Source organism: Haemaphysalis longicornis, unplaced genomic scaffold (assembly GCF_048455015.1).
Source record: "Haemaphysalis longicornis isolate Haplotype H1 unplaced genomic scaffold, Haemaphysalis longicornis Haplotype H1 scaffold_8, whole genome shotgun sequence".
Lineage (NCBI taxonomy): Eukaryota > Metazoa > Arthropoda > Arachnida > Ixodida > Ixodidae > Haemaphysalis > Haemaphysalis longicornis.
This window is the reverse complement of record NW_027526445.1, coordinates 100,456,630-100,483,742: the sequence shown is the minus strand read 5'-3', so window position 1 is coordinate 100,483,742 and position 27,113 is coordinate 100,456,630. Positions and strand designations below refer to the sequence as shown.

General features: G+C 49.7%; 1 protein-coding gene across 1 annotated transcript; it reads right to left on the bottom strand.

The window, feature by feature from the left end:
• Positions 1-1,498: 1,498 nt before the first annotated feature.
• On the bottom strand, positions 1,499-10,052 carry LOC144148405 (uncharacterized). The gene is made up of 2 exons (XM_077679941.1): positions 9,342-10,052; positions 1,499-1,609 (listed from the first exon to the last, which is right to left on the bottom strand). Exons 1-2 carry the CDS (start codon positions 10,050-10,052, stop codon positions 1,499-1,501), a joined length of 822 nt encoding a protein of 273 aa, XP_077536067.1.
• Between the last annotated feature and the right edge of the window lie 17,061 nt (positions 10,053-27,113).

Sequence of the window (27,113 nt, the reverse complement as noted above, 5' to 3'; positions counted from 1 at the left end):
TGGGAAACGCATTTTCAATTTTGAACACGACACGGAACTCATATCGCTGCCAAAATTGCATGGAATGTTGCTTGTGCGGCGTGCCTTCCTTACAAGTGCGAAAAACTCTTCAACCGGGTCTTGCGCTATAGCCTTCTGCCTTAAAAAGTTCAACGTCTTAGAAGAATTGAGTCATCGGACAAGTACACCGACAAAGGACCCGAAACGAGATGATTGAAATAAATCAATGTAATGGAACTGTGCGTGCCATTGTTCCAGCGGCCTGAGGAAGGGCTTAGTGCAAAAGGTACACAGGTCGGCGTACTCACTCAAGAGTACACTTATTTTTACTCATTTATACTCAAACTCACGAGTAAGTATGATCATGGGTGAGCACACACCAATATTAAAAGTGAGTACGATGACGAGTGAGTACAGGGGTAAGTCCGCTACTCGTGAGTACAGTACTCATGAGTACAGTATTCATGATTATGAGTACTCACGAATTTGAATACTCATGAGTATGAGTACCCAGGAGTACATTACTCATGAGGTCTACTTAATACTCATGAGTACTACTCGGGAGTATACAGTACTCATGAGTACCTAGTGCTCATGAGTACAATACCCGTGAATAAGGTATTTTCGAGTGATTGCACTTGTGAGTACATGCACTCGTGAGTACAGCAGTGCAAAGAAGTTCTATCACGAACTCGTGTCTGGGCGTTTGTGTACGATTCGCAAATATTTAGCGGTGCCGCTGTGCAGCTTAACTCTCAAGGACAGTAAAAATCTCATCCCTCCTATAAATGTGCCTGTTTGGCGCTGTTAGCGTTTTTCGGCGGTCGCTCGTTGAGGGGTCGCGGTGAAAAACAAAAAATGAGGGGGTGAGTTCCCGGCGGGAAGTGCAGCAGCTATGACTTTGTTTCTATGGCACGTGTGGATTGGCGCAGTAATTTTTGTTTACAAATACGCGGCCTTGGAATGCGTAGCTGCTTCGTTCCGCTTGCTCCCTTCAAGTTGCTTTAGTGGAGGCGGTGGGGGCTGCTAAACAATGCATGAACTACGCGCACGGAAGTCGCTATTTTCCGGTCTTCAGCAGTTTCCGCAGACGCATGTCGCCCTGTGCAGTCGTTTCATGAGCCAAACCGCTCATTTCAACAGTCGGAGTTAATTCACGTGATTCGCGTCAAATCGCCTACATGGTCTGTGTGATCGAAATTGCCCGCACCATGCCGCTGTGCACATTCAAGCGATAATTTCGCTGATGTACGTGTGCCCATATGACTTCATTAGGCTTCCGTTTTGAAAATTTTTGCTCAGGTTCGGTAGGACTATGGTCTCGTGCAGTCCATTTACAAGTGAGCATATAGCCTGCAGGTAATTCTGCCTACCGAGGGGTTCAGGTAACAGTCTCGTCAAAACATAACGGCACAGAACATTGAGAAGAACAAGGGGCTTTACTGAAGCAGTGAAAAGGAAATATAAAGGGCACAGAAAATACAATCACCAAAGCACATCACGAAAACACTTCAATGTCCGGAGGCTTACGGCACGACGGGACGGCCGGCGACCGCTTGCTGCCGTGCGGGTTCCTTGAAGGTGGCTGGTGGTGGCTTGTCTCTTCTGTCTGGCGGCAATCCCGGCTGGCGACTCCACCCGCTAAAAAGCACCGCTGCGCTTATCTAGCGTGCACGAAAACGTGCCAAGCACCCTCTGCCCCCCCCCCCCCCCCACCCCCCCACCACATCGCACAGCCTTTCCGCCGTGCGTTCAAAGATGGCAAGAGAGGTGGCGCGCGGTAGTTCGAATTCAGCACCGCGACCGCTCAGAGGGGAGAATCGCTACAAACGCCACCGTGGAGGCACGGCGGTGTAATTTGCACCTGCATTGGAAATCAGATATCCGAGTACACCGAAGCACGATTGTGGGTAGTTAATCGGACATCATAATGCCTAGTTGAACCGGTGCGACGCCTTGTTTCGCCTCGCATATTCTGTCGAAGAGCTCTGTCATCTTGCCGCTGGAGGAGTGTTCTGCTTTCGAATGGCAACCCGATGTGCCCCTTCTGGTTTATGCCACCATGTAATCAGGACGCTGACGACGATGGTGAATTTCTGTGGTTGTTCTTCCCCTACCTTCATCTGCTAGTTACTGGCGGGGCGACCACTCCTCGCAAGCAATTACTGCCCAGTTTAAGCTCGCGCTGTGGAAGGCCGCGTGAAGGGGCTGTTTTTAATGATGAACGCCTACGCCAGACGTTGAGTTTTTAGCTTAAGTTTGCGTCTTGCAACGTCTCGTAACCGTGTTGCTTGCCCATAAGGACCCCTCCGCACTTTTTAATCGATAGCTGTCAGCTTCGTCAGCGCTGCTCGAGGCAAGAGGTGCATATTTCCACTGTGCAACCAACGCACCAATAACGCGACGTACGTGCAAGCTATCACGCCTGCAAAAACGCGTCTGTAAACTTAGTTTTCGAGTTCACAACGCACGGGAGAGCAGTTGTACAGTGCTGTAATGGCTGCGAAGCACCTGCAGCAACTGGGTGGACTGCCCTCGACGGCGATCGGTACCCGCTCCACGCCCCCCCCCCCCCCACACGCACCCACACACACACACACACACACACACACACACACACACACACACACACACACACACACACACACACACACACACACACACACACACACACACACACACACACAAACACACACACACGCACGCACGAGCACGCACGCACACGCACGCACGCACGCACGCACGCACGCACACACACACACACACACACACACACGCGGACACTCACACGCGGACACTCACAGAGGGAGTAGAATAGTGTGTCCAGTGCGCCGTTTGAGGGGAGTGATGGGAGGCGAATTGATGTGGGTGGATGTGCACAAGTAGAGTGCGGTGAGGTGAAGTGTGGGTCTGTAAGAGCCGCCATATGTGCGCTGCCGGCGGAGTAAGTGAATGGTGCGGGGAGGTAGGTTCCTGCGGAGGAGGCGGTATTGTTGATTTATGTCCCTCTACGTAAGTAGATACGCGTGGGACATTTATGGGATACCGTGTGTAGGCGTAAAAGAAACGGGAGCCCGGGATATCAAAGCTCGGGCGTGTTGGTGTGACGTCTCATTACAACCTACGCCGGTGTGGCCGGAGTCCACAGCAGCATCACGGGATGGGCAGGGGGATTCTTAAGAAGAATTTTAAGGGCAGCTGCGGAAATGACGGCCGTTGTGTAATTTCGTATGGCAGTTTGAGAGTCAGATAAAATAATCTTGGGGCTAGGTGATTGAGTAAGGGCAATGGCATTGGCCGCCTTTTCCGCAGTTACCGAAGAGGTGGTGGCGACTGTAGCTGAGACCTGAGGGATTGTTGTAGAAGCGCATACTACAGCGAGTGCGAAGGCAGGGCGGGTGGGGTAGGCCGCTGCGTCTACGTAGAGAGTGTGCTCAGAGGGAGGGTAGCGGGAGAGGTGTGCTTGGACTCGGGATAGACGGCGTCTGCGGTGGTAGGCTGGATGCATATTTCGCAGGATCGGCTTAATGTGGAGATGTGCACGGAGAAGGCGGGGGATGTGAGCTGGAGGATCTAGTAGAAGCGGAGGGTTGGCACTAATTCTATCCAGGATTCGCCGACCAGTCGGGGTCTGGGAAAGGCGCATGAGCTGGGCCAGGCGATGGGCTTCGATTAGTTCATCTATGGTATTATGTATACCAAGCGCAAGGAGTCGTTGGGAGGGGCATGTGGGGGAAGTAGCAGCACGGAGCGATAGGCTCTTCGAAGTAAGGCATCGAGGGAAGTGCGTTGAGAGGGGGTGAGCTGTGCGTGCGGTAGGTAATAGCAAAAACGGCTCACCAAAAAGCACTGCACAAGTCGCAGCCGTTCTAATTCCGTTAGTCCATGTCTCCTAGATGCGATACGTTTAATGAGGCCTATAGTTTGGATGGTGTGAGTGCGGAAGAGATTTCTAGTGGCTGTGCTGCTCCGGTTGGCTTCGAGGTGCATGCCGAGAAGGCGAAGCTGGGAGACCCGGGGGATTGGTTGTCCGTCCAGCATTACCTGAATGGAGGTCGAGGGAGTGGGTCTAACCTTAGGTCGAGGAAGGAGCAGGAGTAGCCGAGCAAGTCAAGCCTGCTTGCGCAGCAAGACGGGAGACTGCGGCAGCCCCTGCTGAGAGTATGGCCTCTATGTGGGGGTCGCTACCCCCGCTATCGAAACGGCGCAGAGCAGAGCGACGAAGTAATCGAGCCGACAGTGATTTTAAGCTGTATTTATATACAATATATACAAAGGTTGCAAGAGCGTTAAATGGCTCGGACAAAGGCGATAGTAGGAAGCCTACATGCCATCGCTCCCTAGGCGATAGCACTTCTCAACTCAGTGCCTCCCATGAGATGCACAGCCCCATTACTGCTTTCGGCTGGTGTTATACCCCCAGGGTTACATTGCAGCCGCGTGCAGTTCGAATTCTTCCAATCGGTACTATCACTGGCCGCACTTTGAATCCGGCGAATGGAGGCGAAGCGATTGCGTCAGCCGAGTCACCACGACAGGGAAAGGGAAGGCTACTCAGCGGCGCCATCTCCAGGCGTTACTAGCTACGTGTCTGCCGCAGGCCGTTTTTCCCAGGCACGACTTGGTCCAGACGTCGCGATGGGAAAGGGAGAGCCGACTCGGGAGCGCCTTTCCCGCCAAGTTGCGGCACGTCTGCCGCGGGCGGTTTGACCTATGCGGGAATCAACTCCGCTGTCGGCACGTCGCGGGTGCAGAGAATTTGTGTCGGGCGAGCTGGAACAACACACACACGCACACAAAAATTAGTGGTTAAAGTCAGACCGGTGTGGGTTTTCTCAGGGCTCTTAACGGAAATAAACATAAGGACGCGTAGCCCCCCTGCTCTGTCCCTTTCTCGCTGCGTGACCTCCCTGTTTGGCTTGTCGCGCGCCAGCCGGTTTTTGTTTTTGTGCTTATCTTTTATGTTGCTGGCTGGCGGCGGCGGCGCGAGGTACGGCTCCGCAATGTTCGCAGCGTGCGGAACAGTGCCGGGAGCGTCTGTGTACCTAATTTTAAAGGAGTTAGTCTTTCTTTAGCTAATCGAACGCGACAATGTTGGCCTGTCTGTCTGTCTGTCTGTCTCTCTGTGTCTATCATAAAGATAATGTATTATTGCAACTTATATCACGCCCCGCTGTATACATGGCAGCTTCTTTCCCCGTACGTTTTTCTTGCAGTACCTGCAGCGATAGGTCACATGGCAAAAATCCTTGCTGGTGCCGATGTAATCATAGTGTTCCTTCAAACTCTCTGGCAGACTAAAACCTTGCGCCATCACTACGTCGTCCGCTGACTGCGTGTTCCAGGCAGCCATAGCTGGGCTTACAAACAATCGTCAGAGCAACAACTTTTCACTGACCTCCACGGTCTGTATCCGCATACTGCGCATACCTCGAATTTTGGGCCTTTTATATAAAGCGTGGTGAGCGGTCTTTCCTTGTTTTTGTCACAACTCCTCCTTCGGAAAGTTGTTCCGTATCCTCCTCCCACGCAAAAGAAAACACCAAATAGAACACAAGACCGCGTTAATCCTACAATGATCACTTTGCGATTTTCGGCTTCAATATCGCCATGGAATGGCAGTGTTCATGCTCTACAGGGTGTCAGAAGAGTTATTTTGAAGTCGCAAAAAGAGTGCTCACCAATCAGTCACTCCGAAGGACTACTTGCCTAGCAGGTGCTGCGAAGAGCTTCCGAGGATGACGCAACATTGCATCATTCAACATTCCTTCAGCTGTACCACTTCGCATGATGCAACGCTGCGTTAACCGTAACTGAGGTGGTTGGATGTAGCCGATACTGCTCGACGGAACATCGGGTCCTGCTATATTTATTCCCTACAGCGTGCATCCAGGCTTGGTTTGACCTCGCAAGACCGATGAAAACTTATTCTCACTAAGAAAGAAATTTTCTACGCGATATTGAAATCAAATGCAAACAATGACAATCGCGGAAAGAAACACATGCTGACGAGAGTTGAGTGACACGATGGGCTCGAGAGCGCTAAAACATTTGGCAACTTTGGTTCCCTGTTCAAGGCTATCCTTGTCTCACTGTTGGAGTTTATTTGCGCTGCACGAAACGGTAACGATGATATTTGTAACAATGATATTTAAGCAATGAAACGATGATATCTGTGTAACGACGACATTTACCACCTTTTATGATTGACCAAATTAGTAGAAACATTGTTAAATACGATGAAATGTTGCAGCAGAACACGTACAAAGAAATATAGGTGAGTACAGATTGAGTAGAAGTGAGCACTGTCAGTAAGCTCTGATGATTCGCAGAATTTCAGCGCACCGAGAAACGAAAACAGACGAGAAAAGCTGCCGCCAGAAGAAACACATAAAACCGCAATTTACGGCCACGGAAGCGCCGAGAAGCCCGGATTCCCAGGATAGCACGACGCGCACCCGACTCCGGTGCTTTATTTCTGAGAACACAAGGAGACGCCAGACGCAACACGAGTGTTACGTTCCGTTTCGTTCTCTCCCCTCTACGGGCCTTCGCGTAGTGCGTCTCCCTATGACAGTGCACAGTGTAAGGCGTTGTCTTCCCGTGCTCCTTTGTCCTGATGTATATTGTAACGGTGAACTCACACGTTGAGGGTTGTACCAGGTGGAAAGAGAGAGTTTATTCTAAAAGCCGAACTTGTGCCCGACAGCAAGCCAGTCCAAGTAAGCTTCGACTTCTTTCTCGTCTTCCTCCCTTGGCCCCCAAGCGGCCCGAAACCTTCTTCTTCTTCTTTGATGCATTATCAAAATCCCTAACAGGATTCCACTGAGAACGGAATCAACCTTACAGTCGTGGCATTGCCCCCCCTCCAAGCTGGCATCGACCCGATGCCATTGCGAGTCGGCGGCGTACTAGTCGGGCATGTAGTGCTGCGTTATTCTTGGGGGTCACACGTGCGGGTGTAGTGCGGCTTAATGCGCGCCACATGCACAACTTCCGGGGCAGTTCTTCGGCGGGAAGAACGTGCTGTGGTGCCTTCGGGTAAAACCTCGTAATTAACGTCTGACAGACGGCGAATAACACGATACGGTCCGAAGTATCTGCGAAGCAGCTTCTCTGAAAGTCCTCGGCGGCGGATCGGTGTCCAGACCCACACCAGGTCACCGGGTCGATACTCGACGTGACGGCGGCCCTTATTGTATCTTTCAGAGTCGACCACTTGTTGCCTTCGAATGCGTAGACGTGCGAGCTGGCGTGCTTCTTCGGCCCGTTGCGTAAATGCTTCCACATCCGGGCTGGTTGTGTCGTCATGTGCAACCGGCAACATTGCATCTAGGGTTGTCATCACAGAGCGCCCGTAAACAAGTTCAAATGGTGTACTGCGAGTGGTTTCTTGTACGGCGGTATTGTAGGCGAATGTGGCATACGGTAGAATTTCGTCCCAGTTCTTGTGCTCCAGATCGACGTACATGGAGAGCATGTCCGCTAATGTTCTGTTAAGTCGTTCTGTGAGGCCATTGGTTTGGGGGTGGTAGCTGGTGCATTTTCGATGAGTGCTGTGTGTTAACGTTAAGATATTCTGCAGGAAGGTTGCTGTAAAGGCAGTGCCCCTGTCGGTGATAACAATCGTAGGTGCTCCATGACGCAGAACAATGCCTTCAAGAAAGAATTTCGCGACTTCCGAGGCGGTGCCGTTGGGAAGGGCCTTGGTCTCGGCATAACGCGTCAGGTAATCAGTGGCAACAATAATCCACTTGTTCCCCGACGCCGATAATGGGAAAGGCCCAAGTAAATCCATCCCAACCTGCCGGAACGGTGCATCGGGAGGATCAAGTGGGTGAAGGAGTCCTGCCGGCCTCACGGGAGGTTTCTTCCGGCGCTGGCAATCACGGCAAGTCCTCACATACTGGCGTACCGACCGAAGCAGGTTTGGCCAGTAGTACCTTGCATGGATCCGTGCGAATGTGCGACTAACCCCCAAATGTCCGGCGGAAGGCTCGTCATGGTAGGCTTGCAAAATTTCTCCTCGAAGAGCAGATGGCACAACCACAAGAAATTTCTCATTGGTGTCGTAGCTTCTTTTGTACAGCACGTTGTCCCGCAGGAGATATGAAGGCAAAGATCGCAGAAATAATCGTGGTACTGCGGTGTTTTCACCACGAAGGTGTTCGATGAGCAGCTTGAGATCCGCGTCCTGCTGCTGGTAATGGGCCATGTCGGCTGCATGGACGACCCCTACGAACGGGAAATCCTCTTCCATTTCATGTGCGTCGGTTGGAATCGGTGCTCGGGACAAACAATCGGCATCCGTATGCTTGTTTCCCGACTTGTATACAACCGTCACGTCGTATTCCTGTAGCCGCAAGCTCCATCGAGCGAGTCTACCGGACGGGTCCTTCAGGTTAGCAAGCCAGCACAAGGCATGGTGGTCGCTAACGGCTTTGAAGGGCCTGCCGTAAAGGTACGGTCGGAATTTAGTTATAGCCCATATCACCGCCAGGCATTCTTTTTCTGTAGCTGAATAGTTGCTTTCAGCTTTGGATAGTGTGCGGCTTGCGTAGGCTATAACCTTCTCTGTACCCTGCTGCCACTGTACCAGGATAGCACCAATTCCAACGTTACTGGCGTCTGTCCGGATTTCCGTGTCGCTAGTCTCGTTGAAGTGCGACAAGACTGGGGCAGTTTGCAGGCGTCTACGCAGTTCATCGAACGCTGCTTGCTGTTCCTCAGTCCAGACAAAGGGTACGTCACTTTTCGTAAGGCGAGTGAGTGGTTCCGCAATCCCAGCGAACCCTTCCACAAAGCGCCTATAATAAGCGCAAAGGCCCAAGAAGATCCGGGTGCACTCCTTGAGCACTCACAACGTGTCCAAGGAATTTTAGCTCCTGGAATCCAAGGTGGCATTTTTCAGGCTTGATAGTTAATCGTGCAGACCGGATCGCTTCCAGAACGCTTTTTAACCGTGTCAAATGTTCTTCAAAAGAACTAGAAAACCCTACCACGTCGTCTAGGTAAACGAGACATGTTTGCCACTTCAGTCCTGCGAGCACGGTATCCATCATTCGTTGGAACATTGCCGGGGCAGAACACAGGCCGAATGGGAGGACTTTAAATTCGTAGAGGCCGTCGGGAGTTACGAAAGCTGTTTTCTCACGGTCTCTCTCATCAACCTCGATCTGCCAATAGCCAGATTTTAGATCTAGGGACGAGAAGAATTTAGCGTCGCGTAAACGGTCCAACGTATCGTCAATTCGGGGAAGTGGGTAAACATCGCGTTTAGTGACACTGTTCAATTTGCGGTAGTCGACGCAGAAGCGAAGCGTGTTGTCCTTTTTCCTCACAAGCACTACAGGTGAGGCCCATGCACTCTTAGACGGTTGAATAACATCGTCGTGGAGCATCTCTTCGACCTGGGTCTTGATGGCCTCCCTCTCTTTGGGCGACACCCTGTAGGGCTGCTGGTGCATAGGTCTTACGGTTTCATCGGTGACGATGCGATGCTTCGTGATGGGAGTCTGGCGCACCTTGGAGGACGTGGCGAAGCAGTCGGAGAAGTCCTGTACCAGATGTTCTAAGGCTTCCAGTTGAGCTGTCGAAAGGTCTTGGTTAATTTTCACAGGTATGCCCAGGTCAGCTGTGAGTGTACCAATTGATGCTTTGTTCGACGCGCCTACGGGCGTGACATCGGCGACTTCCTCGATGAACGCTATAGTGGTACCCTTCGTAAGATCTCGACGCTCATTGGAAAAATTAGTGACCAGGACTGGCGTGCATCCATTCTGCAGGCTGACGAATCCCCTTGCAACACATATGCCTTTCTCCAGAAGCAAGCGAATGTTGGCTTCAGCGATGCCTTCACAGTCCTCGAATGCGTCGCTTTTAACATTAACAAACAAGCTAGCACGGGCGGGTAGAGTGACATCGTCGTCAACAACGCGTAACGCCCCATCGCGCTTGTCTTCAATGTGGCTCGCTATGGCTCTTTTTGTCGAAAAGGTAATTCTGGAGTTCGGCAGATCAATAACAGCCCCGTTTGTTCGCAGAAAATCCATGCCGAGAATTAAATCTCGCGAGCACTCCGGGAGCACAATGAAGCTGGTAACGTATGTGAAGCCGCGTATTTTTATCCGCGCCGTGCACCTACCGACAGGGCTTATTAGGTGGTTCCCAGCTGTACGAACTTGCAGGCCAGTCCAGGGGGTGACCACTTCCTTTAGCGCAGACACCAGAGTTTCGCTTATGACCGAATAGTCCGCACCGGTATCAGCCAAAGCTATCGTCGCATGGCCGTCGATATCCACGAGTACATCGCAGGTAATAGGTTTAGGATTACATTTAGGTTTCGGCTGTTCGTCGTCTCGTCGTCGTTCTTGCAATGGAGGATCTTGGCGGTCATTGACGTCAGCGGCCTCACCTCCGGAGGTCGCCGGTTTCAGTTTCCCCGGCGTTCGGGGCTTCCGGAAAGTCGGTCGGCAGTACCAGAGGAGAACCGTGGACTAGAGGACCTACGTCGGGCAGGGGACGGCGACCGGGATTGAACGCGTTGTGGCGGAAGCGTGTTCCGGCGTTCGGCGATGTAGTCCGGCGGAAACGTGTTCCGGCGTTCGGCGATGCAGTCCGGCGGAAACGTGTTCCGGCGTTCGGCGATGTAGTCCGGTGGATACATGCTCCGGCGTTCGGCGATGTAGTCCGCGATCTCCGGCGGTCGCTGTCCGTTTCGCGGGAGTGGCGCATCGGGCGCGAATCCCCGCAGACCAGCTCGGCGATAATGGCAGGTACGGTAGACGTGCCCTTCCTCCCCGCAGTGGAAGCAGAGGGGCCTGTGGTCAGAGGTGCGCCACAGGTCACTCTTCCGACGGCTTGTTTGCGTCAGGTAGGGAGCGCTACGCCGTATTACTCCCGGGGTAGACTGCGGTGCGATGGTGGCGACTGTTGGAGGGGTGCAGTAAGCGGCTTGCTGCGCGGCTGCGGCATACGAGGCTCGTGGTTCACCCTGCCACGACACGTCAATTCGTTCCGGTGCCCGTACAGCTTGCCTTACCTCCTCCCTCACGATCTCCGCAATGGACACCGAAGCCGGTGACACAGGTTCCTGCTGCAGTTTCTGGAGCTCCTCGCGGACAATTTGCCTTACGAGCTCGCGGAGACCAGGGCTCGCCTGTTCGGTTACACAAGACAAGACGGCTTGCTCGCGGTTGTACTGCCGGGACCTTTGGTGAAGTGCCCTTTCAATTGTTGCAGCCTCACTGACAAATTCCGCAACCGTTTTCGGGGGACTCCGTATCAGCCCGGCGAAGATGTCGTGCTTTACGCCGCGCATGAGGTGCCGGACCTTCCTGTCTTCTGTCATTGCAGGATCTGCGCGCCTAAAAAGACGGGTCATATCCTCGGCGTACATGGTGACGCTCTCGTTCTGGCGCTGATTTCTCGCTTCAAGGGCAGCTTCAGCCTTTTCCTTGCGGTCGCTGCTAGCGAAAGTCGCTAGTAAACGCTGACGAAACTCCTCCCACGACGGAAATGTAGATTCATGGTTCTCGAACCACGTTCGCGCACCTTCCTCAAGAGAGTAGTACACCTGCCGGCGTTTACAGTCATTGCCCCAGCCGTTGAACGTGGCGACTCGTTCGAAGTGGTCCAACCAGTCCTCCACGTCCTCGTAAGGCTCGCCGTAGAAGACTTTTGGTGTACGCGGCTGTTGCACCACGTACTGGAGAGGGGCGTCAGTCAAGTTCACGTTCACAGCGCCGGCGTTGCGTCCTGTCATCTTGGTTGCCCGATCAGGTAGGAGGCCGCACTCCGCCGGCAGTCCGAGTAGGCGACGACTGGTCCGCTCGTGAACAGGCGACACTTCGACGGGAACAGGCCTTGACGATTGGGGTATCATGTACCCCGCACCTCCACCACTTATGTAACGGTGAACTCACACGTTGAGGGTTGTACCAGGTGGAAAGAGAGAGTTTATTCTAAAAGGCGAACTTGTGCCCGACAGCAAGCCAGTCCAAGTAAGCTTCGACTTCTTTCTCGTCTTCCTCCCTTGGCCCCCAAGCGGCCCGAAACCTTCTTCTTCTTCTTTGATGCATTATCAAAATCCCTAACAGGATTCCACTGAGAACGGAATCAACCTTACAGTCGTGGCAATATGTAACCTTAGTATGTAACATTAAAAAAAATCCTGTTAAGCCTTTCATTCAAGCCATGACCTAGCAGACATGTTGCAGTCGACAGGATCAGGATTTGAGGCCACGGAACGACGAACGGACGAACAGACCAACGACGTGTACGAATTGCACCACGACTACGAATGTTCGATACGCAGATCTTGGGCACCGACGGACCCCACGTGAACGATGGTCGGCCCACCGCTGACTTCAACGCAACGCTAGGTCCTATGTTCAAAGGAGAAACAGCAGTTATTGAGCGCAATACGATTACGAGGGCTCTATTGCTCTGGCCGTAAGGACGGCATCGTCTCACATACTGTAGTGGACAACATGCAACATGGCCAGCTCTCCGAACGAACGAGTGTGCCAACGATACTTCTGGCTGCTTACGACGACAAACGGCAGAGGAACTTATATGTGGCGCTGTTTCTGAGGAAGCTGCTGCGTCAAGGACGAGAAAGTTTCCTGACACAACTGGCGAGAGGTAGCCACAATTTTGCCACAATGCCTGAACTGCACAAGATTCGGACACAGGCAGCATGCACGACGGCACGAACGCGAACGAGATGAGGCAAATGTGATTGCCTGCTCACCAGACCTCTCCCAGGTAACCGCTACGATTACGAAAACGAACAAGCTCAGTGCATTTCTGGCGTGATCACGAACACACGCTGCTCTGACACTGGGCCAATCGACGACCTACATTGCCCGCGCGCAGGTCATTCCAGCAACGAGCAACGACGCGAGCAACATACGCAGCTCGCACGAGCCAGAACGCACCACGTGCTTGGCACCCCGCTCTTCCGGTCCAGACGCACACGAACGAAACGCTGAAAGCGCGGAACGCAACGGGGCCAGTACGCACATTTTTTTTCGCACGTGCTGTCGCGCCCCCGGTCAGCGCAACCAACGACATCGCATCCGGATTAGTGCATAGGCCACGACGAGTGAGACGCACGGTTCACGGAACGCAGCATACGTGGCGAATGACCGCACGCCAATATTACGGGGGTTTCCCAGAAAAAAACTAGATGCACAGCGCACAAAACGCACCAGAGGTGACGAACGACATCCAACTAGGACCGGTGAAGGTGACAACGGCGAACGAAATGCAAAGTGCACGGAAGCCGACCAAGCCAGCACACACGCAGGAAACCCATATTTGTGACATCCTCCGCTTCCGGTGCTGCTATCCCGACTTGGCCAGAGGATGTCACAGCCATCAACCTTTCCACAATCAACAAATAACTCAGCGCACGTGGTGCAACCCTACCAGAACGTATGAGCTCTCCGGTACCCGCTGCTCCAACCCGAGTCCAGGGAAGGAACGACATTACACTCATGCAGGTAGGTCCGTCAACAAGCAATGACACGGCCAGCGCTTGCGGCACTTCCGAGCCGGAACATACAAGATCACCGGTGCCCGCTGCTCCGATCGAGACTAACACGATAAACCCCCTTTCGTATAAGAGGTCGCCACCGCGAGCAAGCGGACTCGGGACGAACGGAACGCTTTCGAGCCTGCTTGTACGAGAGTGATAAAGATTTTAGCATTCTCGAAACAATGGGCAAAAGAGGAGAGCTTGATCAATGACACGGACTTAGCAAGAACGCCAACGAATGAGCCCCATCCAGGCGACGGCATCGAACACCCTACCGATGAAGGGACGCTTACGACGCCAAGGAATGTGGGCCGAACGTACGAGACGAACTACGCCTGCTTCCTCACCACAACGGTTTTTCTTTCTAACCAACCACGGCGAAAGCGAGCACGGAGCCGCAACGGTTTTGATCGATCCGCCACGCCACCCCACGCCAAAACCACGCCAGCGCACGCTAAACGAAAAGCCAACCGGCTCCCACACCTTAGGCAACGCACGCCTCAGTCGAAGCAACGGCCTCAACGCGCCGAACTATGCCATCCCTGCACACCGCAGCTCGCCAGCGGACAAAACGGCCGTATACCCTCCCACATCCATCAGTAAGGGGACAGTGATCTGTATACAAACGGACTCCAATGTACGCGAAGGCTTAATTGTGCCTGGGGGAATTGAGTATTGAGTTGAGTATTCGTGAATAATACAGATTGAGTACGTACTCGTGAGGACAAAGGAGTTGGAGTACAAGTGAGAACGATTTCAAATGAGCACGTGATTAGTGACTATGAGTGAGTTTGAGAAAAGACGAGTTTTTGAGTCTGAGTTTGATTGAGTACAGCGTTAATGAAAAAATTATGATTGAGTTTGAGGGAGTTCTTTTGCCGACCTATGAAAATGTAACGTTTTAAACAGTAGCAGGTCTCGCATTAAAATGTTTTTTTCCCAATCTCGAGCTTTTATCATTTGTACTCCTCATCCCGATCTGGTGTGTCTCGTTTTCTACGTCCAGGTGAATGGTCACCCTATTTATGCCACCATAAAAAAGACGCACTGCATGCAACATAATTGCTGGAAGAAACCATCATAAAATTCAAACGCCATTTGTTTAACGCCGATAGGGGTTTAAACGCGAAGCTTTATTGTGTGTGATTCACATCCTGAAGTGCCAAACCCAAAGCAATAATGAATGTAGTGGAGTGATTGTTGATTAGTGTTTAATTGCTAGGTTGAATGCAGACACAAAGCCCACATGCAAGCCTTATCTTTCACCGTGTTTCACATGCGGCCGCCTTTGACGATATCTGTGATGCACAGAATGGCGCTTTGCACGTAGTGCATATGCGCATTTCCATCTACAGTAAAACCTAGCTATAACTAATCCCGCCATAACGAACTAATGTACATAACTATGCTATCGTAATTCCACATGACGTTTTCATATACGCTAGTGTTTTTAAGACCTCGTTTTAACAAAGAAAACATTCCTTCAGAATGGGTATTAGAAACATTTTTTTTTCCAGAATGAGCATTTACGGACCATTTTGGCACCAGTGATGGTTCACAACGCGCGATGGTTAACAACGCATGACGGATGCTGTGATTCAAAATTCGCGCTTGCGTCGTGGCTCCCGGCTTCCCCTCTCTCGTGGACCCGCCCACACTCTTTAGCTGCTCGCGTGAAGCGGCGTTCAAGCTATCACAGATTCTATCTGTACAGGCATACGAGCCTCCGCCGCCAGAATGATGGACGACGGAAAACGGAACCGCCAAGCCTTATCAATCGGGCAGAAGACGGCTGCACTGAAAGCCGTGAAGTTTCGCGTGACAATAAAAATGTGGCCGAAGGTTTTGGCATAGCGTTCAACGCGCTGTCCATGATTTCGAGCAGCCGAGAGGCTGTAATAAGCGCTGTCGCACGTGCCGGAAGAGGCAACAGAAAGGAGCTGCAAGCCTTCAACTTCGAAGCTGTTGTGGAGGCAGTCGTCAAGTGGTTTTTGGATGCACAAGCAAAAGACGTTAGAGTTAGTGGGGCACTGTTACAGCGCAAAGGGAGTGTATATGTGCATCGTGGGGCACGACGATTTTTTGACGATTGCCGAGCAGTTGGCGAACACGATCGCGACCGTGAGTGTGTTGAGCGAGCAGCGGGCGAACCATTCCTTGGCGGTATTTTCGCTTGTTTTTCTCTGTGCTACGGGCGTTTCCGTTGTTTTGTTTTTGCGTGCTGGGTTGCTGTCAGTTTCGGCTGTGTTTACATCCTCTCTTGCTTGCAAATTGTCGTTAGTAATGGGCGTTGGCGATATCGAGTTATAGCATGTAACGAAAAATTCCCAACCCTCGTCCAACTTTTTTATAAAAAGGTTTTACTGTATATGCCGTGAGCTACCGGGTGGAATAACCATTGAGCAAAAGTATGGTCTCGGCTTGTGCGCTCTTTATGCGACGACCTGCGGTTTTGTTGGTCTTATAAGTAAGATTCAATTACCCGCTGATTTGGATCCTAGTGCTATGTGGTTACGGCTACTGTCGGTCTTTCCTCCCTGTCGTTCTACTGAGAGTATCTTATCATTGATGCGTCTCTGAAACCCATTGTTCTCAGTAGTTTTAAACCACGATGGACGCCATTACTAAACGCTAGGAAGCTTCATTTTAAAATTGCGCTCCATATCGGCAATATCGGAGTGGCGCTATGGGAAAGACGTCGGCTTCATACCTCGAGACGCCCAGCTTCAATAGTGACTGCGGGAGGTTTGTTTTGTGTGTTTCTGTAATGTTGGTATTCCGGATTGCGTATAGACGTGCCCCGGAAGCCAAAGGTGAAGAATAGAAAGCTACGCTTTCAAAAACAATTTTCTCGCCATAAGTATGACAACCCGTAATGTAAGACTTCACAGCGAACCAAAACTTTCATTACCATGATGAGTGCACCTTTCTTGTGCTTCACACGTATACAAGGCCACAAATAACGTGCTCTGTCACATTAAGTTACACTAATGGTTTCGTCATCAGGAGGTCTGAGAAAAAAATATGAGCCGTTTCCGTTTAGCACATGAAGTAGTGGTTAGCCTAAATAAAGTGAAAGTTGCCAGTAAACTTTTTCTTCTCAAGCGTCGATGGCGGACATCCCGTAAAAAGCCGCTTGCAAAGGTACACGAGCGCACCTATTCTGACTCCCCTTTCTTTATATGGAGCGTATCTTTAGCTCATATACTATGTGTTCGATATTCACGTCATCACCTTGATAACCTTGAGGTCAAAGTCATGCTTCGATCTTGAAAATAGTGCTTATTACAAAATAGTCCACTCAAGATGCATATCCAGGTTATAAAACGTATAAGCTTCAGACAAAAGCCTAAATGATGTTTTGAACGTCATGCGTCCTTGGCGGTGACTGCGCGCTTAATAGTCGAGACACGCACCCATGCCGCCAGCGTTAAACCACAAAGGCCTAAGGGAAGTTCTGTTTGGAGACAAAAAATACACAACACCTGTTCAGAGACTGACGCTGAAAAACTTCACGAAGAAAGATCAAATTACCACACATTGTAGCACCGTTTGACTGTCTTGAAAAATTCCGTTATTGTAAGTAATAATGTAACAACAGAAACAGACACAAAAAATTACCCCATCTTCCCGCGGGGGGAACCCTGTGGAGATGCGACGCATCTTGGGGGTTCACGTGGTGTTTCCGTAGGGTTTATTCTCTAATTGCGTGAAACGTGTGAGGAACGCGTATGATGTATTCTTTATTTAAAACGCGGGGTAACGTCCTTCAATTTCTGGCGCGTGAGCTTGAACCAAATCCAACACAATCCACTTTAATCCAAAACAATCCAAATCCAATCCAATCCAATCCAAGCTAAGCCAAGCCAAGCCAACCCAATCGAATACAATCCAATGCCCTCGCGAGAGAGTGATCGCTATCGGAGAGAAGAGGGGGTGAGCGGCGGAGAGCGCAGCTCGCGCGGCGAGGAGAATCGGGGAGGGGTGTGGATGGACAACAACAACGCCGAATGGAGGGACAAGGCGAGTGAATGAGATGCAGTCGCATCTAACAGAAGGGAAAACCAAAAAAAATTTAATATTTTAAGTTAACGAAAAAATGTACTAAAATTCTTTTAAAACCTAATATTAAAAGACTGTGTATCTGGTGTTTAAATTATTTGCTCCAGTTGCGTTTGCGTATTGATAATGTTTATAATGTATGTTATAATAATTCTTAGTAATAAACGTTTATGTTCAGGCATTTAATAAAAGTAATTTGGGACCGTTTGCCCCGATCCATTGCAAGCTAAGGGTGCACCGCGATAAAGGCGTAGGTATGCCTTTTTAATCGTTCCCTATAGCACTATGTCAGCGCCTCGCAGGCCCGGAATACCCAAATGAAGCGTAGTTGTTTGATTGCATGGTTTACGGCGCCGACGCAACGCAGGCGATGAGGCGGGCCCACCTGGGGATCTTTACCATGCGCCGAAATCTCGCACACATGGAAGTTCCGGCTTTCCGCCTCCATCAGAAAAGCTGCCGCCGCGGCCGGGAATCGAACCCGCGACTTCATGCTCAGCAGCCGAACGCCTAAGCCACTGAAGCACCTCGGCGGGTAAATGAAGCGTAGTGTAACAACGTGTGTTTCGCGAACCGCTTGGACGACACCGTTAGGTAAGTAATGTAATCGGATGGTTCGCTGATGTACAGTAAATACGTCTGTGCTTTGAATGAACCGTGTTCTGTGTAGGAAAAGCTCCAAGTGAACCGGCGCATCTCTCCTCTTTAAAATTTTACAGCCCCTTGTATTGTAAAAAATGTTTCCCGGTCGATCACCAAACCGTGTTATAGCCACTACATCCAAATCGAGCAATTTACAGCGTAAAATCGCACAGCAGATGATCTATCATATGGGGCTGTAAATCTGCTTACCCGAAATAAAATCTTTGGCTGACCGCAGTCCTGCATGCGCCGTTTTCTGATCATTCAATGACAATATTTTGAGGCTTAATATGTTCGTCAGACTATGTTCAGTCCACCGACGCAAAACCCATATCATGATGTATGGACGTTAAAAAAAAGCATGTCACGCAGCTGGGTAGGCTGAGGCGTGAAGCGACGCCATTTTTTAAAGTTATTTCGGCAGTTGCGGCAACAGTCTGAAGCCGGCCTTATTCAGCCTAGTACGAAAATTTCACAAGTACTATGCAGGGATGAACAGCTTGTTTAGGGAATAGAACTTTTTTGTCTTGTTGCTTAGTACGTGGAACGCGTTTGGATCTCAACTTGAAGCTTGTCCCAAGATGAAGAAGAAAAAAATTTGAGAGAATAATTTTCCGTGCCATGAAGACAGTATAAGTTTGATTCACTGAAAAAGACAGCTACGTACCGATATCAAACATATCAATTTTAACCCAAACTCAAAAAAATTACCCAATAGTATCGGAAACGACTACAGCAGCACGCATTCTTCACCCACTGTGGCGCCACAGAATCTTGTTTGTGAAGTTGGCGGCAGCCTACCAAAGCCACCGTTAGAAGAGAAGAGTGTATTATAGCAGTAAAGACTCTAGATTCATTTCATCGCTTACATGTATGTTAAAGTGCCGTTAGGACAATGATAACTATCGTCTTAATACTAACTTCAATTTCGTCAGTGCTGACGTCTTTCAGCTTCGTAGAATATGCTGCACCATTTCTTGCGTTTTTTTTGTCTTTCGTGTTTCGTAGCAGGTATAGAGCTGCGTGGAATACCGCAGGCCAGCGCTTACAAATTGAACAAGGGTCAATCACATTTTTATGGACCCTTAGTGAGGATCTTGCCAGACCGCATGTCGAAATCTTTTATTTTCGCTTTCTACGTCGACGAGTGTGTCTATTACTTCTACGTCTCAACAATTCGGCGAATGGCTGTGAAAAGAAATTTGTCATGCTTCTCAAACACCTTTCCACCAAAGCCGAATAACACTTCAGAATGCGGCTCAAATGCCGCTACTTTTACAGACGCAAAGGAACTCGCAAAAGGTTTTATTTAAATTGAAAAGAAAACTAGACAGCTGTTATGGTCGCACATGATATCACAGAAGGCAGTTCGGCTTGAAAAGGTGCGTGGGTTTGGTGCGCGTCTTTTGTCGACACGTTTGCCATAGCCCAACGAACTGCACAATTTTTCCAATGCAGCCAAGAAACGCTCTGTCGTTTTAACAGGCAGTGTTTTCGTTTCGCCGCGTTGTATCCCTTGGAGCGATTCGTGTAATTGTGTAGACCTCCTATACTAAGTGCAAATTGGACAGGCCAGTGATGACTTTGTGAAGGTGAACCTGAATTCATAGTATTTATAAAAATCACAAGAGAGGTGAGGCGTGTATCGCGAACAAAATACGCTTGAGCTTAAGATCGAATTTGAACTCCACTTGCCCCCGCATATGGCCCTTTGTGCTACCACAATGTCGATGAATGTGGACACCACTTATCCCGAGACTAGATAGTTAAGGTTTGACCTGCTACGGCATAGGGTTTTAGGAAACACTCGGAAGCTTGAAATGGTTGCCGTCGGTGCCAAGGCCGTGCTCCAGACAGAGGTCTGCCTGGTGTGCTTAGCATGAGGAACCTCGGGGATTTTACTGAACATCAATGTAAGAAAAGTATATTAATTGATTGATTGATTGTGGGGTTTAACGCGCCGACGCAATGCAGGCGATGAGGCGCGCCGTAGTGGAGGGCTCCGGATTAACTTTGACCACCAGGGGATCTTTAACGTGCGCCGAAATCTCGTACACACGGGCGTTTTGGCTTTTCGCCTCCATCAGAAAAGCGGCCGCCGCGGCCGGGAAGAGAAAAGTATATTAAACACCAGCGTACCTTCCTTTTGTTTAGGCCTTACGACATATAAATAACCCTACACCCCAAATGATCGGGTACGGAAAGGCCTGCAACGGAGTAACTTTTTAGCCCCCACCTACTCTTGTTTTCAGGAGCCAGAAAAAGTATTTTTGCGGTATTTGAATATGGTACCAGTCGACAAACCAACACCTATAAAAACCGAACTTGTCATCCTTATTGCATACTTGCTTTAAGGTGTAAAGGGCAAACGCAGTGAGGGAAAAAACTATTCTCTGATCAAAAACTCACTGAAGGAACAGGCAAGCAATATTCCAGTAGTCTTTGGCCGGTAATGTGTATTGCCGGCCTACAAATTACTTTCACACCTCATCGAACCCCACACAGAAGCAAGGCGTCATATCGAAAGCTGAAATGTTCGACGAAAATTTTTCTGACATCTTTGAAGAATTGCTGGTGATAGGAGCACCATAATCTTGCAGGTCATGCAGAACTTAACCAATTAAAGAGCTCGTATGCGACATGTAATGAACCCGCCCAAAAGCCGCACTGGCGCAAATTGCCAGTTGGGGCGGCCGTCTCAGGTTTTGGTAGGCAGCGAAAGTGTAGAACACAGCATTGTTCTGACAGGAGTGGAGGTTTGTAAAAGAAGGCTGCAATGTCACTGACAAAATAGCAAAAAAGAAACTTTGAAGGCCACCGAAAAAGAAAGTGAGACTAACAGGAAAGTTGCACGAGCGATAAACATTTTTCAATGCTAGGGTGACGTACGGCAGCGTTAGTGCAAAGGTCAATATGCGACAACTACTACCACCACTACTGCTCTAGGGTTACTACGACCCCCCCACCCCCCCCTCCCGGCTAAAAAGAGGAAGCTGCTAAACTTCATCGTCATTTTCGTCGTCATAAGCATCATCACATGTGGACAGCCACTACCGCGACGCTTATGTGAACCCAACGCCTCTCCAACAGGGCAGCGCCGCCTCGTTCAGGCGTTCGTCGTATCGAGAATCTGCTATGTGACGCCCTATGCACTACTAAACAAGGCAGAGAAGAACAAGTTAGATGCGCTCTTGCGAAAGGCGTATAAACAAGCCCTGGGTCTGCCCCCCTACACCTCCACGGATCGTCTCCTCAAGCTTGGGGTGCACAACACTGTGGACGAGCTGATTGAGGGCCACCTGCTCAGTCAACGTTACCGGCTAGCAGGGACGGATGCAGGCAGGGCCCTTCTGCTAAGACTGGGCATAAACATCCCTGATCGCCCTCTGGAAACCACAGTAGACATCCCTCGCGAACTACGCCAAAACATCAGAGTGGCCCCGCTGCCCAGAAACATGCACCCGCAGTTCCACGAGGGTCGGCGAGAGGCGCGAGTTAGAGCCCTGGAGAAAAACTACGGCTCAAACGATATGGTTTATTATACGGACGCCGCAGATTATGCCAGGCGAGGAGCCATGGTAGCGACTGTGACGAAGAAAGATAGCCACGCCTCGAGCCTCACTCTCAACAACGTCTCGACGCTACAGGCCGAAGAGGTAGCTATTGCGCTGGCAATAACGCAGACCCCAGCGGAAGTGATAATCACAGATTCACAGTCAGCGTGTAGGAGCTACCTCCAAGGCCGCATCTCGTGCATCGCCATGAAGATCCTCGGCCAGAACCCTCCGAGGAAAAGGGTGTCGATTGTCTGGACACCAGCTCACGCTTCCCTCTGCGGTAATGTCTTTGCTCATGAGACTGCTCGAGGTCTGACCAACCGAGCGCCGCGAGAAAGTTGGCTTCAGACAGCGATCCCTGTAACGTCATACCAGGAGGTGACCCAATTCTACAGGCTCACCAGGCTTATGCTACCCGCTGGCCACCCCTCCCTCAGCAAGGCAGAGGAGCGCTCCTGGCGTCTCCTCCAAACCAACACGTTCCCCCACCCGACCAAACTCCACTTATTCTGGCCAACAATATACTACTCACAGTGCCAGTTCTGCAACGCGCCCTGCACCTTGTATCACATGGTGTGGGAGTGCCAGCTTAACCCCTCACTTTCCCCGATATCTAATCCCTCGATTGAGCAGTGGGAGGAAGTGCTGGCCAGCTCTAGCCTCGAAGAGCAGCTTCGGCTGATCCACCGAGCTGAGGCGGCTGGACGCTCCAACGGGGTCCTGAACTGAGGAAATAGCCCGCTTGACTCCTCTCATTAAATAAAGTTTATTCTCTCTCTCTCTGGCGTGACGGATCGTTGTTCCACCGTTTATTTACAACATGTCAAATGTACAACAACGGGGTTTATATCTGCCTTCGCGCGGTAGTCGGTGCTCCTCTGTCCATGCGTCACGTCGACAAGAAAAGTAATTTTAGACACCACTTTCTCACGACTGCTGGATACCTCTCAATATAATTAAGTATGTTGCAAAAACAAAAAAGAATACTGGAACTGCCAGCTACTTTGGCTTTCTGTTACGACAACCGTTATTTACTTGTCATGAATACTTTGTTCCCAGTGAACTTGTACATTTTCCAGAATTCCCTGTCTGCTGTTATTGTGGGCGTATACGGAGACATTCTGGTCGAATAAACGCCTTTAACTCTTGTTTTATCGAAACCACTGAGACACGAATCACAATAACATTGGGCACTAAATCAATATTAACGTTAGACAGAGTTTCTTATATTTTTTTGTGAGATAGCCCCACGGCATAAGCAAAAGTTTTCATAGCTACAACACTGCATCCGTAACGCGCAAAAATTCCACAAGAGACCAGTGCTGGGGCCCCATATCTAGCTCTTGAGATCTGGGGGTGTGCCAGGGTGAAGCCCTGGGACTCGTAGGAGTTGCGTTCGGGCGTATCGAAGGCATGGGAAAGTCCACAGTAAATGTTCAACGTCAAGTTCTGACGCAGGAAGCCCACAGAAGGGGCAAGTGTCCGCAAACAATTTTCATAATTACTTAGTTTGTGTAGGTGTTGTAATTATTTCGCGATTCCTGTCTACTGGTCTTGTACGTAAGTGATTAAACCAGCCCTATTTGTGTCCTCTAGAATACAACTGAGTCGTTCCAAGTTGAGTTCACTTAAGTGCAGTAGCCGGCCGGTTTTCAAGACCTAGATTGAAACGAAAAATATTCCGAATAAAAGAGCAGTCTCACAAATCCGCTCGTCCCAAAAACGAACTTCATTTCATTGATATAGAACTAATGAAGTAAATAATGGTTAAGAACGATCCCACTGATGTTGCTTTAAAGTCAGCATCACCTGGTTCTCCAACAAAAGTGGTGCCTCAAAAAAGAAAACGTATGATCCGCTAGGCTTTCTAGGTTACTTCCGCCGCAGAAAACATGGAAACTTATCGCCTCCAAGTTCAAACTGTGCTTGCCAGGCCGAAGCCTAGCAAATTTCTATCCAGTCGAAGCTAGGCAGTTAGTTCAGGATTCAAAATGGGCTAGCCTGTCCTGCATTCGCAACGTAGCTCTGTCGCGGAAACAAGAGTCCGAAACATCCGACTTTTGCCTTTATTTTGTCCTAAATATCCGTTGCTGATATGCATTACTTCTATGAGTCCGTTCCTCGTGAAAGTCCGGATTTCCCGGAAAGTCAGAATTTTACGAGTCCGTAAAAACGGTCGGCTACATAGTATGCTCAATCACAAATTACAAACAAAAGTGGTTAGTGTCGTGCCCTCCTTGCACTTCACCCCTGTTGACGCATATCATCACTCGCGTACAGGCTCGCTTTAGCGGCTAGCTTCATCTATAGCTCGAAAGCACCTGACCTATTAGTGCACATACATAGATGTCACTTTAAGGTCAAGCACACCACACCTTGGCCGCTAATCCCCCTCGGCAGAGTGCAAGGGCTGATGTTTCTTTTCCAGTGGCTACGCATAATCGGACGCCATTTAACTGTTGGATCCGTTGCTTGACCGCAAAGCTTTAGTATGTTTTAACCATAAGGCTGTACGTAACACAAAAGGAAGTTCAAGCTCTCTCTAAATTTGAGTTGGAGACGCTTAAATAGTTCATCGCATGCGGACTCTGCGTATATCATGAAAATTTATCTGATGTTTCCAGTCGTCATTTTTTTTTGTAAAACATGCTCTATAATTCAACGAGGTGCGTGCTATGTCTTTTGTGCGTCGGATTGGTGGCGCCATTCATGACGTCAAGGGATGACCCCTTTGTGTCGCAGACGCTGTGGGATGCCATGGCGCGTTAACGACGCTTCCCTTTTCCTCAGTGCATCTGGCAGTTCCGTATTTGCACGTGACTGTGACTTGTCACGTTGCACTTGTCATTGACATGGCTCATGAACACGCTGGAAAGTTGCCTCTGGCTGCAAAAACGCAACATTGTTACTTCCAAAGATTATTCTGCTTTATTTTGTTCTTACAACATCCAACCTCTGAAAAGATGAATTTGTGAGTGATTATGTAGGTGCTTCAGGCACGCTAAAGACTAAAAAAATGGTATCATTTTTCATAGATTTTGGCTTCCATACCCATATGGTTAGCTAAGCCAAGTGGCCGAGGAACGTCGCTAGCGGCAATGGCGCCGTCCACGGCTGGCCGAGACTGCAGCCGCAGATTTCCCTCTAGTGTATATTCTTATGAACCTCTATGCCACCCACGCATTTAGCTGCTCGCGTGGGGCGGTACTCAAGTTATCACCAATTCTATCTTTGCGTGTGTCCGAGTTTTCGCCGCCAGAAAGTAGATGGACGGCGGAAAACGGAAGCGCAAAGCATATCATTTGGGCAGAAGGCGCCTGTGCTGAAAGCCGTGAAGTTCCGCGTGAAGATAAAAATGTGGCCGAAGGTTTTGGCATAGCGTTGAACGCGCTGTAAATGATTTTGAGCAGCAGAGAGGCTGTCATCGGCGCTGTCGCACTTGCCGTAAGAGGCAACACAAAGAAGCTGCGAGCTCTCAACGTCGAAGCTGTTGTGGAGGCAGTCGTCAAGTGGTTTTTGGATGCACAAGCAAGCGACGTTAGAGTGCGTGGGGCGCTGTTGCAGCGCAAAGGGAGTGTATACGTGCATCGTGGGGCACGACGATTTTGTGACGATTGCCGAGCCGTTGGCGAACACGAACTCGATTGTGAGTGGGTTGAGCGGGCAGCGGGCGAACCATTCCTTGGCGTTTTTTTCGCTTCTTTTTCTCGGGGCTATGGGCGTTTCCGTTGTTTTTTTTTTGCGTGCTGGCCTGCTATTAGTTTCGGCTGTGACTACATCCTCTCTTGCTTGCAAATTGTCGGTAGAAATGGGCGTCGGCGGAATCGAGTTAAAGGTTATAACGAAGAAATTCCGAACCCCGCCAACTTTGTTATGAGAAGGTTTTAGTGCATACGCCATGAGCTACCGTGGCGCCTAACCCGTGCGCGAGAGTATGGTGTTGTCGGGTGCGCTCTTTAATAATCCATGACCGGTGGTTTTGTTAGCCTTATCAGTAAGATTAATTTCACTGCTGATTTGGATCCTAGCGCCATGCGGTTACGGGTACTGTTTGTCTTTCCTCCCTGTCGTTCTACTGCGTGTGTCTTATCATTGACGCGTCTTCTGAAACCAATTGTTCTGAGTAGCTTTAAACTGCACTGGACGCCATTACTTAAAGCAAGGAAGCTTCGCTTTAAAAGCAGGTTCCATATCGGCCATATCGGCCATATCGTAGTGTCGTTATGGGAGAGACGTGGGATTCCTAACACGAGACATTCAGCTTCAGTTCTGACTGCGGGGGAGCATTTTTTTCTTAGGTGTTTCTGTAATGTTGGCTTGCCTGCATTGCATTTAAACGAGCCCTGGACGCTATCGGTGAGGAATACAAAGCTCCGGTTTAAAAACTAGTTTATCGTTACAACTATGCAACCCGCAATGTAAGACTTCGCACCGAACACAAACTTTCATCACCATGATGAGTGCACCTTCGGTTATACTTCACACGTGTGCAAGGCCGCAAATAACGTGCTATGTCACATTAAGTTCCACTAATGGGTTCGTTGGTATTAAAAACCATGCTAAGGTGCAGTAATGGTAATGATTCTTCTGGCAATATTATCAATGATCTGGTCACAACGATCCTTCTAAGAAAGGTCATCAGCACATCTGAGAAAGAATTATGAACCATTGCCCTTCAGCACACAACGTAGTGCTGAACACAACGTCTGTAGCACACAACGTCTGTATAAAGTGAAAGTTGAGCGAATACTTTTCCTTCTTAAGTGGGGACGGGGGACATCCCGTAAAAAGCCGCTTACAAAGGTACACGAGCGCACCTATTCTGACTCCCCTTTCTTTATATGGTGCGTATTTTTATCTCATATACTACATATGCGATGTGCATGTCACCCCTTTTTTAAGCTTGCGGTCACAGTCCTACTTCGATCTTGAAAGTTGTGCTTATTACTTATTATTCCACTGAAGATGAACATCCAGGTTGTAAAACGTATAAGCTTCAAACAAAAGCCTAAATGATGTTTCGAACGTTATGCGTCCTTGGTGGTGACTGCGCGAAATATTCACGACACACACCCGACCTTTCGTGTTCCATTGGCAGCGGCGCTAAACAACACAGGTATCTGGGTGTTCTGATAGGAGACGAAAACTACAGAAATATTTATTTACACGCTCACGCCGCAAAACGTGCGAGAAAAAATTCGACTAAAGGTTGTTGGCTAGGGTACTCATTGCTTAGAAGCACGTTAGTACTATTGATGATGTAACAAGGGGAAACAATTCAATAAAAAGAAACACGCAAAAAAAACTAA